The sequence below is a fragment of the Protomyctophum bolini genome, assembly GCF_963924005.1.
Source record: "Protomyctophum bolini genome assembly, chromosome: 6".
NCBI classification, from domain to species: domain Eukaryota; kingdom Metazoa; phylum Chordata; class Actinopteri; order Myctophiformes; family Myctophidae; genus Protomyctophum; species Protomyctophum bolini.
In genome coordinates, this window is record NC_137867.1 from 46,503,021 (window position 1) to 46,518,290 (window position 15,270).

The window sequence follows — 15,270 nt, forward strand, 5'->3', positions numbered from 1 at the left end:
AGGGTCCTTAGCGTATATTTTCAAATGGGGGGTCCGCGGGCTATAATTAGTGCCAATTTTGGGGGTCCTTTACATGAAAAAAGTTTGGGAACCACTGCTTTAAAAACCATGATAATATGAGTCATCTCTGCTGTGCTGTAATTATGGAGGTCATGTTGTGCGAGCAGTTTAGCGTCATCATACATGCAGCCAGCCAGAAGCAGCCAGAATGCAATGCAGACCTCGGTGAACTCCTTGAAAACATTCTCCAGTTTGGTGCGACCACTCAGGACATTATTACTCATGCCTGTGTGTGTGTGTGTGTGTGTGTGTGTGTGTGTGTGTGTGTGTGTGTGTGTGTGTGTGTGTGTGTGTGTTTCCGTCTGGAGGCGTTTCCGTTATTTAAAAAGGTCTTTGTTTTTGTGGAACCACACAAGAGTGTTTCTGGGAGGTCACTGGAAGAAGCGTGAACTGCAGTTCAAGCTTAAAACGCACGACTTGAGGTCAATACGTTTTACACACTTGTTTCTGGAGCTCCACAAGAGACTTACTTTATTAAAAGCAAAAATGCAACGTTTCGACCGTCTTGGTGGTCTTCAAACACATATGATAGTTATGTTAACTTTATGAACTAAATACTATACATTCGACATATTTTTTTTTTTATTGAATTGTAGCTGAAATCAATAATATTATAGCCTATCAATATCCAGATATTATAACCTGTGGATGTGGCCCATGCATACCGTATATACAGTATAGACCACCATGTCTTCCACAAAATGACAATGTGCTCCTTCATTCTCCTCTTTTCCACTCCTATTTAAACACTGCTTACATCTTTCAGCTCTCCCTCTCTCTCTCTCTGTGTGTCTCTCTCTCTCTCTCCCTCTCTGTGTCTCTCTCTCTCTCTCTCTCTCTCTCTCTCCCTCTCTCTCTCTGTGTCTCTCTCTCTCTCTCTCTCTGTCTCTCTCTCTCTGTGTCTCTCTCTCTCTCTCTCTCTCTCTCTCTCTCTCTCTCTCTCTCTCTGTGTCTCTCTCTCTCTCTCTCTCTCTCTCTCTCTCTGTGTCTCTCTCTCTCCCTCTCTCTCTCTGTCTCTCTCTTGGCGTGTGCGCCCCTGCCGTTCCTCTGCAGCGGGCCCTTGTTGTTCCCGTGCATGTCGTCTTGTCGTGACCACATCGTTTCTCCTCTCGGGGGCATGAGGTTGACCGCTCTGGGGCTGCAGCAGCGTGCTCCCGCTCTGTGTCGTTTAGTTAGTGGCCCTCGGCCACATCATGCAGACCGCACGCAGGGGCCCCGGGCCCCCGCTCTACTCTACGTCTGCCACACACAGACCGCACACAGTGGGCCCCCGCCCGCACCAAATGAACATTCGTGACAAGCTTCTGAACCCACACAACTATGTTATGGGATCAGCTAAGTGACGAACTCCATGCTTAAGAAAACTGTTCAGAGATATTCAAAGTTGCGGAGACGTTTGTTTGAATCCGTTGTTGTATTAAACCACCCCTAGGAATGAATCTTATACACTGAAGATCCAGACTAATATATACTGTATCTATGCAGTGATATCAGTCTGGAGTTCCAGACTAATATATTACTGTATCTACGCAGTGATATCAGTCTGGAGTTTGAAGACTTCTATGCAGAATATCAGACAGAATATCAGACAGAATATGCAGTGATATTTAGTCTTGGCCATGTCAGGCTACATTATTTCATACTTTGGCTACCGGTATATTAAAAAAATTACAGATCTACAAGCTCGTAGCGCAGGGATACTCAAATAGATTTACCTGTGGGCCACATTACAAAAATGGCAAGGGGCCAGGGGCCAGTAGATAAAATTACGACATTAATGATAATTGATAACTTCTCTCTTTCAATTGCTTTATTTTCGCAAAATGTATCAAAGTACAATGTGCATGCACACAATATGTAAATAAATAAATGTGTTAGGGTGTGTAGAGCCCAGGATCACAGTAGATGATTGGCACAGGGGTGAAAAATGGGTTACAAAATCGTGGGATAAAAAAATATTTAGAAAAAAAAGCCCCTTACGCCTATAGCCTACTAGTACTTACTACAAATAGGCAAGCTGTATGCTTGTCATTGTCACTTGGAAATAAAGGCGCGCAGTCCATTCATGCCTTTTTTTAAATAATATCATAATCACATATGCCGCATTACCGCATGCGCTCCAAAATCATCTCACAAGTGCGCTCGCATAACAAGGCCAGTAAAGCACTGTTTGATTAAGCACAAACTAATACATTGTAAACATGTTATATTGTTTTTAATTGCGTGATTTTAATTACTTGTAAAGTTGGAAATCTCTCTTTTGTTTTTTACATACACATACCGTTTTATATTAACATTTTAGGAGTGAAAACATATGTTTAGATGCCTGTGACAGCGTGTCAGCAGTTCAGACAAGGCTGCTCCGCTTGTGTAAGACAGGTGAGGAAGAAGCGTACGCCAGGTCCCGAGCAGACGTGGGTTTTGAACGTTGTCAAGTTCAATTTCAAGCTTTGTCGGAAATGTCGGCAATTTCGGCGTGCACCCATATTTTGGCGTACGCACGGTTGATAAATGAGGGCCTATGTTTCTATATGTCAGTCGTTCTTCGATTTTTCAAAAAATAGCAGACCTACAAGCTCATAACACCAAAAGGGGTTCCAGCACAAAATGGGTTAAACAACATTATAGAAGAAAAGCCCAAATAAGCACTTTAGAAACAAGCCCCCGCCTGCCCCCACACCCCCCTCCCCTGCAATTTAATGACAACAAGATATACAGTATATTCTATTTAAGTTGCCCACAGTCAGCGATGACAATCCTGGCTTTGCAAGTTCCGCTCTTCGTCCCTTGTTTGTCCATGGCCTTGACCACATCGATGCCTTCCACCACACTGCCAAACACCACATGCTTCCCGTTCAGCCTGTAGAGGGAGACAAACACCCACATTCAGCCTACAGAGCAGTGGTTTACAGTGGTGTACACTACACTAATGTGGACCATGGTGCACATTGATCAATTCTTGATAAAAAAAAGCTTCTAATATATTATTTAGGTCCCAAAATCTATAAATCTCACACTATTAAAGGACCACTTCACCACTTTTCAACCTATCTTCATATAATAGGTCATATAATCATGAAAAAAATGGCACAATATCTTTCTACTCGGTCTGTGTCTCATAGGAGTGCTGTGGGCAGTTCAGAAACCGTCCTCCAGTGACATCATTGATGGGGAATACAAGCCAATAGAAACTGCAGGCTTTCTTGTCCTGAAAAGTTGCAATGCGAAAATGGAAGCCATCGTTCTCACGATAATGAAAATGTTAACATTTTTGTTTAAAAAAAATCTTGTTTAAAAAAAATCTGCCTAACGATGATGTCGCTGGTCTGGAGGACGGTTTCTAAACTGCCCACAGCCCTTCTATGAGACACAGACTGAGTAGGAAAAAATCGTGCCATTTTATCATGATTATTAGTGAGGACCTATTATATGAAGATAGGTTGAAAAGTGGTTCCTTTAAGGCAACCGGCCGGCCCTTTTTTTCATTTGAGCACCCAGCTGCCCCAATAAATGTCTGTGCACGCCACTGAATGTTAACGCTAAGGCTTCACTCACACCTTCGCATCTAGCATACAACATTGATGCATGCTAGATGTATACAAAGGGTTTGTTTACATCTTGGCCCCAATGCATTTCCAATGGAAGTCACATGGTTTGACGCAACATTTTTGTTGTACGGCTTTCGGGTGTGTTTCGACTCCCCCCTCATATCATACAACAAAAATGTTGCGTCAAACCATGTGAATTGGAAATGAATTGAGAGCTTGCATCAGTAAACAAGTCTCATATACAACAAGCTTACATCAATCTGTTGCGAAGGTGTGTGTCAGGCCTAAGGGCAGATTCATACTCCTATTTTAGAGCCGAATAAAAGTGGGTTCGGCGCTGTAGAGCCTACAATGTGACGTCATTTGGCTCTGTAGAGCCTACAATGTGACGTCATTTGGCTCTGTAGAGCCTACAATGTGACGTCATTTGGCTCTGTAAAGTCTACAATGTGACGTCATTTGGCTCTGTAGAGCCTACAATGTGACGTCATTTGGCTCTGTAGAACCTACAATGTGACGTCATTTGGCTCTGTAGAGCCTACAATGTGACGTCATTTGGCTCTGTAGAACCTACAATGTGACGTCATTTGGCTCTGTAGAGCCTACAATGTGACGTCATTTGGCTCTGTAGAACCTACAATGTGACGTCATTTGGCTCTGTAGAGCCTACAATGTGACGTCATTTGGCTCTGTAGAGCCTACAATGTGACGTCATTTGGCTCTGTAGAGCCTACAATGTGACGTCATTTGTCTCTGTAGAACCTACAATGTGACGTCATTTGGCTCTGTAGAGTCTACAATGTGACATAATTTGGCTCTGTAGAGCCTACAATGTGACGTCATTTGGCTCTGTAGAACCTACAATGTGACGTCATTTGGCTCTGTAGAGCCTACAATGTGACGTCATTTGAGGTTCGGGGGGGGAAGATTTCTAACGAGCCGAAATAATTTCGGCACAACAGCGCCGAAACAGCGGTAAAATAGGAGTATGAATCGGCCCCTATAAGGGTTGGCCGTGGGACCCCAAATGACGACGTGCAGCCTCACCATTGGGTCTAAATGACGACGTGCAGCCTCACCATTGGGTCTAAATGACGACGTGCAGCCTCACCATTGGGTCTTGCCGGTGCAGATGAAGAACTGCGAGGCGTTGGTGTTGGCTCCGGTGTTGGCCATGGACAGCGTGCCCACGCCCTTGTGCTTCAGGAGGAAGTTCTCGTCCGCAAACCGCTCTCCATATATGGACGTCCCTCCACTCCCGTCATGGTTGGTGAAGTCCCCACCCTGAGAAGAGAAGACACACACACACACACACACACACACACACACACACACACACACACACACACAACACGACACAACACAAGGTCGTGACTCGTGTGCGTGCGTGCGTGGGTTCTATTCACTGTATCTTCTCTGTCGGGTGGAAACCTTGTGGGCTACATCTTGCCCCTGAACTTATTTGCCATTTTTTACTATTAAAAAAAACTTTCAAAATAGTTAAAATAGCTGATGTACAAGCTCATTTTCAAAATAGTAAAAAAAATGGCAAATATGATAAGGGATAAGGGTGGCGCAAGATGGAGCCCCCAGTATAAGTCATTTTACACTTGGGTTGCATGCTGAAAATAGCAGATCTACAAGCTCGTAGATCTTGTAGATCGGCTATAAAATCAGCCATTACGACGGCATCAAGGCCCGCCAAAATACATTTCAGTCGAGTAAATCAACTGTAGATTCAGTCGACTAAAATCTTAAATGACATTTAGTCAACTAGAACTAGACTAAACACTAAAACATTCCAGGTGACTGAAACTAAATGAAAACTATTCAAGAGACTATGACTAAAACCAAAATCAAAATGTGCAGCTAAAATCAACACAGAGTGCTACTGTATAGTGTATATACACCTACTGTACCTGACACATGAACTTTGGGATGACGCGGTGAAAGTTTGACCCCTTGTAGCCAAAACCCTTCTCTCCGGTGCACAGGGCTCGGAAGTTCTCTGTAAAAACCAGGGGGGGCAGTCAGACGGATATTTTGTGAAGCCACTAAGGAAATGAAAGTTCATATAATGGCCTGTTGTGGCGCTCTCATTGGGCTCAGAAAAACCCATAGCCCCATAGAAGTCCATGTATTTGGGCCCAACTTCACCTAGACTATTACCTTAATAAACATGGTCATGAATACCTTTTGCTTCCAGTCACTAGTTTAAAGTCTCATTTCTAATGTCATAATATTCTTTTTGGAAAATGATGGTCCCATTTATTAAAAAAAGTATTAATAAAGTCGCGCATGTTCTGAGGGGTCGTGGCTACCGTTACAGTCTATGAACGGGATCCCCCACCCACTCGAGTCAAAATATAAACCAACAAAGAAGAAGGGGGGAAGTCCCGCCTCGTTGTCTGGGCCAGCCAATGGGCCAGCTGGGCCTGGGCCCGGATATAGAAAGATGGCTGCCTCCATGGCAAGGAGACAGGCTTCATTTTACGTTCACGTTAGACCCGCGGGACGCTTTGTCCATATTTTTTACAGTCTATGGTAAAAACAAACAAGCGGGTCATTCAGCCTTTTCCTACAACAGTGAGCTGTCACAACAGTCACATCACCCTTAAACCATATATGACGTCATGATGACTGTCACATACAACATGGTGTCCCATTTTTCCTTTCCTTTGTTTTAATAGCAGATCTACAAGCTCACAAGGCTTTGCTATGTGAGATTAGGGGCTTAAAGGGACACTTCACCCTTTTTGCAAAAAAATATATGTTAATGACGTTTAGAAGCTTTAGAACACTTTCCTGGGGGTCTTTATGTGTGTAATATGTGGTTTTAGATATTTTAGATTGTAGCAGTGAGCCTGTTGTCTCTGATGTCATGGACACTGGGCTCACTTCCTTCCTGGACTACATGTTGTCTCAGTAAGACAGCTCTCCCCCTATCCACAAGGAGGAGCAGTGCACCAAAGAATTATGGGAATTGTAGTCCAGGAAGGTAGTGAGACCAGTGTCCATGACATCAGAGACAACAGGCTCACTGCTACAATCTAAAATATCTAAAACCACATATTACACACATAAATACCCCCAGGAAAGTGATCTAAAGCTTCTAAACGTCATTAACATATATTTTTTTGCAAAAAGGGTGAAGTGTCCCTTTAAGAAGTACCGGTAGTTAATGAGCATGAAGGGCCTTACAAACGGGGGAGCGAGGAACGCACCCGTTGTTGCCTGGATCAACGACCGGTCTGCACTGAGACTTCTCCGAGCAAAAATGCATGTCTCATTGAAAATGAACTGTATATATATATATTTTTTTTTATCGCTCCCCATTTGCAAGGCCCTTAATAAATCTAAATAAAATAGCTTACCTGCAGTTTTTGGAACCACATCAGACCGGAGCTTGAAATACAAAAATAACACAACAGTATAGTTGAGGACATGATGGGGAGTGAGTGTAAGCTATATAGCCTAGGTTTTTCCATAATAAAAAAAACAATAAAAAAGATTCAACATTTCCAGTCAGTCCGGTCTCACAATGGCAGCAGGCAGCAACATAGGTATAGAGAACACAATTACAGCAAACTGTCTTAACGCCCAAACAGGTGCTATATTGCTTTTACTTTTGACAGTGAGGAATGGAACAAGCAGTTAGTTGCTGCCAGAGTTTGGTCTAGACAACACCAACTTTTCCTGGATCGCTGCCCTCCACAACAATTGCCTATCCAACAGTCCAATCCAATCAGGTTCTTGAGCTCTTCTTCAGTGTTGTCAGCCAAGCTGTCGCGCCGCAGCACGTCTACATAGGTGTGGTGGTACGCTTCTTTCCCCTCCTGGCTTTGCCCTGGGTTGGTTCCCATATAGGGTCAATTTACTGGCCTCAAGTTCTGGGTGCCTGACGCAGTGCCCTGCCAGCCTCATCCTTCCCTTTCGCGAGTCCCTGTGACCCGTTGTGGGTCCCCATATAGAGGTCCACATTTCTGATGCGGCTAGTCCACACGTTACAGCTACTTAATTACTACTGTTATATTTTCGATTGCAGCCAGATCGGATTGCATTATGCTAGTACTGTGTCTCTGTTTCCAAGTGCTTGAAATGGATATACTGTAGCGTAATATTAAAAATCTAAAATCACACAAGATTGAAAGTTGAGGAGGAAAGCAGGCTCTGTCGGGTGGAAACCTATGTCCAAAACTGTAGAGAATTAATTTAGGAAAAAACACAAAAAGTAACGATATACACACGTGACATAAGTATATATTCGTTGCTGTCGTAACTCCATTTTTGAGTTTTTTTGTTTAAAAAATATATATAAATCAGTGAAAATATTGAACCAATGGAAAGTAGTAAAAAGTGCTTTGGACAAAACCTCTTAACTCCATTGGACCCTCAACCCTGCAACTCCACAACCTCTCCCACCTCTCATGGAAGTAATTGACAAGAAATAAAGTCACAACACCAACTTTGACGAAGCTGTATTGCTTTGTTTAAAAAATATATAAGGTTTTCTTAATTTCCTGAAAAAATTATATTTTTAATTTCCTGAAAAATGAACATTTTGGAGTTAGGTGATTTCCTCCCGACAGCATGCATGCATATATATATATATATATATATATATATATATATATATATATGCATAAATATAATATATAATACACACACACTTAGTTGTTACAGTAAATCAACTATAAAAGACAGTTAAACATTAGTCTTACCTCCATCACAATCCTACCGATGTTTGCGCCATCAATAGTGAGGTCAAAGAAAACTGTGGGATTTTCCTGCATGGCTGAAGACAATCTGGACTGCTAAGACGCACAGGAACGATGCTGCTCTGGACTGCTAAGACGCAACAGGAACGATGCTGCTCTGGACTGTTAAGACGCAACAGGAACGATGCTGCTCTGGACTGCTAAGACGCAACAGGAACGATGCTGCTCTGGACTGCTAAGACGCAACAGGAACGATGCTGCTCTGGACTGCTAAGACGCAACAGGAACGATGCTGCTCTGGACTGCTAAGACGCAACAGGAACGATGCTGCTCTGGACTGCTAAGACGCAACAGGAACGATGCTGCTCTGGACTGCTAAGACGCAACAGGAACGATGCTGCTCTGGACTGCTAAGACGCAACAGGAACGATGCTGCTCTGGACTGCTAAGACGCAACAGGAACGATGCTGCTCTGGACTGCTAAGACGCAACAGGAACGATGCTGCTCTGGACTGCTAAGACGCAACAGGAACGATGCTGCTCTGGACTGTTACGACGCACAGGAACGATGCTGCTCTGGACTGCTAAGACGCAACAGGAACGATGCTGCTCTGGACTGCTAAGACGCAACAGGAACGATGCTGCTCTGGACTGCTAAAATGCAACAGGAACGATGCTGCTCTGGACTGCTAAAATGCAACAGGAACGATGCTGCTCTGGACTGCTAAGACGCAACAGGAAGGATGCTGATGCTGTTGCTGGAGAACTCGCTGACATCACCTCATGTCTTCCACACAGCATCATCATGTCTAATTCAGTGCTCCCCCAGCCCTCGTTTCCCTCCTTACATCCTGACACAAGCCGACATCACCCCCCCCCCACACACACACACACACACACACACACACACCCGCATTTACACGCACTCATGCACACACTAACAAAATAGTACTTTTTCCACCATGCCCCCGACGACAGTAGGCCACACTGACCTACTTACTTTATATAGAGCTGATGACTTTAAGTTCCAGTGGCCTGGGGGCCATAATTATGTTCTATTCATTCCACACGCTGCTATAGTCATTGTGCGTTAAAGTATTATGTTGTATTATGTTGGTTGGGCTGAACAGAAATAGAACCGGTCTTGCATGCGGTGACCTGAATCTATACATTAGTATACTGTACGTGCGTTCGTGGAACGACGCAAAATAAAGAAAATCTCATGACTGAAACATTTTGTTTATTAGAAGTATCTTTAGGTATTATATCGTTCTAAACCTAGTATTTGTATTGCCGTTTCTTGCATACACATCCAACCTGTTGAAGAACTCAACTCAATGTTTACATGAACACCGGTCACATCTTTTGTAAGCAGTGTTGATTTTGTCGACTGAAACGAAGACAGAAAATGTTCGTCGACTACCTTGTTTCACTGACGAGAACGACATGAAAACGAAATAAAAACTAAGCTATGATGACTAAAACTAATATAAGAAAAACTAATAAATATACTGACAATTTCGTCAACAAATGTCCTGCCAAAAACAACACTGTTTGTAAGGGTATTATGGTAAAGAAGTGGCCAATCAAATCAGACCTGATCTGGCATGTCAAACGAAGAGGAAGCAACAGAAATTTGACGCACAGAAAGAACATATCAGATTCTAATCGGGTTAAGGGTGTATATAAGTATATGTGTATACAAGTGTATAAAAGTATAGGCGTATATAAGAAATGTCGGATTGAGGAAAAGGTGTAGACCACCCCTCTGCACCCGATTCGAATTTAAATCGGGTCGAGCTTGATCTAGGTTTATTTAGGTGCGTGTATACATGGAGGATTTTATTCTGGTTTGTTTCTAAAAAAATCTTCTTTTAACCAGATTAAAATTGTCCATGTAAATGCAGAGGCTTTAAACGTCTGGCTTTATGAAATATCCAAAACCATTGTTGGGGTTTTATATGGGAAGGTGCTTCTGAACATACAGTATTCTATTGCTGCTGGTTTGACCGTGCACTTTCAAATACTCGTGTTGTTGTGAGCTTGTAGATCTGCTATTTAGCCCATTCTGAACGGGAACCCATTTTGGTGTCGGCATCATGTTATGCTTTAGCTATTGAAAAATAGCAGATCTACAAGCTCGTAGCGCGCCACCGAGTGGCGCGCTACGAGCTTGTAGGTCTGCTATTTTTGAAAAATCGAAGAGCGACTGACATTTTTTAGAATCTGATCTCAGGTCAGAATGGGTTAATCAGACCAGTGTGTGTCCAGTGGAAACCTCGTATGAATCTGATCTCAGGTCAGAATGGGTTCCATATAGAAGACGTACATGCTGAATCCAAATGAAATCGGTCGAGGGACGACGTGAGTACCACAAAGAGCCAAATTCATCCAATCAGGAGAAAGTATACACGGCAGCCACTTGATAAAGAACAGTATACCTGTGATGATGCGTACATTTGGAGCAGCTGAAATAGTTATGTCCTTAATGTAATACAAGGACATAACTATTTCAGCTGCTCCAAGTGTATGCATGAATTGTATGTCCGCACACAAAGGAAATTGCATACACGTAACACGGCTTGTATGCAATTTCCTTTGTGTGGACATAAAATTAAATTGTTAAAATGTGTGTGCGTGCGTGCGTGTTTTAGAACCATTTTGTCATGACACAGCTGGGCTTGAAACAGTCCCGGACAAACCAGGATGTATACTTTGATAAAAATCATAAAAAGGGACTGATAAGATCATCTTACATGCCTTCGTGAGACCCATTAACCCATTCTGAACGGGAACCCATTTTGGTATTAGCATCATGTTATGCTTTATCTATTGAAAAATAGCAGATCTACAAGCTCCTAGCGCGCCACCGAGTGGCGCGCTATGAGCTTGTAGATCTGCTATTTTTGAAAGATCGAAGAACGACTGACATTTTTAGAATCTGATCTCAGGTCAGAATGGGTTAATCAGACCAGTGTGTGTCCAGTGGAAACCTCGTATGAATCTGATCTCAGGTCAGAATGGGTTAAGGATGTTCTGGTTATGGCAATCATCACTTTAGGATAATAATAATAAATCAGGCCTGGTAACTGATTTGGCCTGCAGCCTGCTGTGCTAAACTCATTTTGGGGCGGGAACCCCTTTTGGTGTTTTAAGTATTGTTATGCTTTAGATGTGGGGAAAAATAGCAGATCTATAACAGCACTCGGTGCCGCGCTATGAACTTGTAGGGCTGCTATTTCTTTTTTTGTTCAAATCGTGAAAATATGCCTCAAATCTTTGAATAATACAGAGTGAACATTTTAACTCAAATCTTTGCTTCTGGGGAGGTCCCTGGAACTACATATTTTCAGATGGGGGATCATCAGAGGCCAAATACTGTACATGAAAATGTTTGCGAAGAACCACTGACACAGAAACTGAGAAACATGAGGTTTATCAGAAAACTGTCGTGATTTCAAAGACATTTTGTAGAATCGTCCCCGGGGACCAAATGGGTTTTAACCCATTCTGAACGGGAACCCGTTTTGGTGTTAGCATCATGTTATGCTTTAGCTATTGAAAAATAGCAGATCTACAAGCTCATAGCGCGCCACCGAGTGGCGCGCTACGAGCTTGTAGGTCTGCTATTTTTGAAAAATCGAAGAACGACTTGACATTTTTTAGAATCTGATCTCAGGTCAGAATGGGTTCATCAGACCAGTGTGTGTCCAGGTGGAAACCTCGTATGAATCTGATCTCAGGTCAGAATGGGTTAAACTGCTCGGGAAAATGTGACTCATGTATCTACAGGGGGGAGTTACTGTACGTGGCCAAATAAAAATCCATTTGATTGTTCTTAACCCATTCTGACCTGAGATCAGATTCATACGAGGTTTCCACCCGGACACACACTGTTCTGATGAACCCATTCTGACCTGAGATCAGATTCTAAAAAAATGTCAGTCGCTCTTCGATTTTTCAAAAATAGCAGACCTACAAGCTCGTAGCGCGCCACTCGGTGGCGCGCTATGAGCTTGTAGATCTGCTATTTTTCAATAGCTAAAGCACGACATGATGCCAACACCGAAATGGGTTCCCGTTCAGAATGGGTTAAATAATATTTGAGAACTATATACCGCTTTATGTCGGGACTAATGGCGCCATCGGAAACACTGTATTGTGCGGATCCCGCCTCAGACATGACATGACAGCAGCAGCAGCAAAACAAAAAAGTAAAAAATAAATAAAAAAATAACAAAAAACATTAGAGAACACAAAAGGTCTCCTCCACCTTAGCGTTCATTTTCCTCTCCCTCAAGTTCCATAACTGTCCGTTTCTGTGGTTCTTCTAACTGGCCGTGTAGCTGCAGGTTCTGTTCATTAAGAGTCGTGCGAGTTTTAAGATCAGAGATATTTCTTTCTGGTGCGTCCTTCCCGGTGCACTCCACTTAGTGCTTCTCTATTCCAGTATAGTTCTTCTCTTTCATTTCACAAGGACCCCCCCCCCCCGGGGGGAGTACAAAAGATAGGCTCGATCTGTGCACAGCAGTCACACTGGAAAGACGGGCTCTCTTCCTTTACAAGTCTTATGACTTATTATGTAATACTGTAGGGCTTTGTTCCACTCTGGTCAAACGGAACGGAGAAGGCCTGTTGGAGGAGCGGATATTGTGCACGTTGGCTCACTGGAAAAACACTATTGCTGCACTCTCGGAGTTAAAATTAACACTATAAGGATTTTACACTGTAGATTGGGGCACCCCCATAGATAAACAATAGGCTCTGTACACAGAGGCCATGTTGGACAGAAAGAAATCAGGCCTCGATCTTCCTCACCTCCTTCACGGGTCTTTCCGAGTTCACTAATGAAGGCTCTGTTCCGTTGAGTGTATATATAGCACAGTGGTTCTCAAACGTTTCAACTCCACGGACCCCCAACGACCCTGGGAGTGTACGAATGGAACCGTCATGTGCTCACCCAGCGCATACACTCCCTTCATACCGCCGTTTTATAGCCCTTTCTTCCGTGTCCGTTGAAGTGGTTTCGATGATGTCACAGGGCTCGTTGGCATCGTCTGGTGTCACCTCTTGGCACAGCCCCGTGCGGAGGCTTTGTGCGCATGTGCTCGTTCGTGCGTCTGGCCCCAAGGCTGAATTGAATCACAGTATACCAGAATCGGCCATCATGATTTAAACGCTTCACTTCTCCCTCTCGGTTCTCGGGGGGGGGGTTGTTGTTATCACTGAGCACATTCCTCTGCTCCTGCTTTCCTTTCTGACTGGATGAAGGGGTGCCGACCTCATCTCATGTTCTTAGAGGCACCCATGGCTGACAGTTCCCACCTGAGGCTGTGTGGAAGTTCCGCCTGCTCCAGGCCCTGACGGCCAACTACTAGCTTGCACAGTGTCTTCAGACTAGGACTTAAGTCCAAGATATAAACACCGTTAATGTCGTCATCGTCGTCATCGTTGCCTTCGTCGTCCTGTTTGCAATCGCTAAAGAGGATGACACTGTCTCCCACCGTGCAGCAGCACATGCTGGACAGAAACGGGCTGTCCACCTTGGGCTCGACCCTCTTCCAGGAGAAGGTCGCCACGTTGCACTTCCACAGGTCGTCGAAGATGGCGCCCGTGTTGTGACCGCCGAATATGTACAGCTCTCCGTTGTGGACGAAGGCCGAATGGCCCACGCGACCTTCCGGAAGGAGCTGCGACGACGGCGGCGGGAGGCTCAGCCAGGAGCCGGTCTCCACGTCGAACACCCGGACGGCGTAGTACTGGTCCTCGTTCCCGCGGCCCCCGAACACAAATATCTTCGTCCCGCCGACGACGGTGGCCGTGTGCCAGTCCGAGATGAGCGCCGGAGACGCACCCCGGGCGCCGATCAGACCCCAGAACATCCTGGCCGTGTCCAGCTTGTGGATGTCGTCGGTCCACCGACAGTGCCAGTTGTGTCCGCCCAGCACGAACATGACCTTGCCCGACGCGCAGACCGAGTGGCCGCTCCGCGCCTCGGGAACGATCCCGAAGGTCCTGGGCTTGAACCACGTGTGGGTGGGGACGTCGAACGCATAGAGCACGTTGCAGTAGACCTCCTCCGTGTACTTGAACCCTCCCCAGACGTAGATGACGTCCTCTATCAGCACCACGGTGTGGTAGTAGCGCAGGGAGGGGACCTCGGTGGGACATGCTCTCCCGGCCACCGCCGCCGCCGCCGCCACCACCGGGGGCAGCTTCGTCCAGCGCAAGGACACGGCGTTGAAGACCTGCACCTCGATCTCGTCGTTCTCCTCCTCCCCCCTGCTGGCCCCGACGGCGTTCCTGTAGCGCACGCCGAAGGAGTACAGCTTCAGCCCCACCGCCACAGCCGCATGGAAGAATCTGATTGGCCCTCCTTTCACATGCGCCGTCCAGCGCAACATTTCACCGGCCGAACGCGAACACAAACATGGAGCGGTAGCTACAGCACGTTGTCGCGTACAAGAATCAACTTATATAATGTCATGCCGCGACTTATGTGGGTGAAGCTTGGCCAATCCACGGAGCCGATGGGTTGAGCTGGCCAATCAGAGAGGTCCATGGCTGTTGAGCTCCCCTAATAACCCGAATAAAACCAAAACCTCGAATAAAAACTTGAATAAAATCAAAACCTCTAATAAAACCAAAACCTCGAATGAAACCAAAACCTTGAATGAAACCAAAAACTCGAATAAAACCAAAACCTCGAATGAAACCAAAACCTCGAATGAAACCAAAAACTCGAATAAACCAAAACCACAGTTTGACAGTTTATTTTTTCAAATGTGTTCAGAAAATGGCAAAAAACAAGAAGACAAGATATACTGTATCTCAATAGATATACAGTAGTGACAGCTCCTGAGCATCGTTTTTGAGGGGGAAACACAAACATTACGTAAACACAAACATGGAGGACAAAAGTGAGGACTCAAATTGTGATTGGC

General features: G+C 44.7%; 2 protein-coding genes across 2 annotated transcripts; both read right to left on the bottom strand.

Moving 5' to 3' along the window:
• Window positions 1–2,784: 2,784 nt before the first annotated feature.
• On the bottom strand, window positions 2,785–8,401 carry LOC308317059 (peptidyl-prolyl cis-trans isomerase-like; the record flags this gene model as incomplete). The annotated part of the gene is made up of 5 exons (XM_080765850.1): window positions 2,785–2,920; window positions 4,720–4,892; window positions 5,528–5,616; window positions 6,983–7,013; window positions 8,330–8,401. The coding sequence occupies 5 exons, from the start codon at window positions 8,399–8,401 to the stop codon at window positions 2,785–2,787; spliced, it is 501 nt and encodes a 166-aa protein (XP_080621976.1).
• A 5,207-nt stretch (window positions 8,402–13,608) lies between these two features.
• On the bottom strand, window positions 13,609–14,730 carry LOC308317060 (kelch domain-containing protein 3-like; the record flags this gene model as incomplete). Its single annotated transcript, XM_080765851.1, has 1 exon — window positions 13,609–14,730. One exon carries the CDS (start codon window positions 14,728–14,730, stop codon window positions 13,609–13,611), a length of 1,122 nt encoding a protein of 373 aa, XP_080621977.1.
• Window positions 14,731–15,270: the final 540 nt, after the last annotated feature.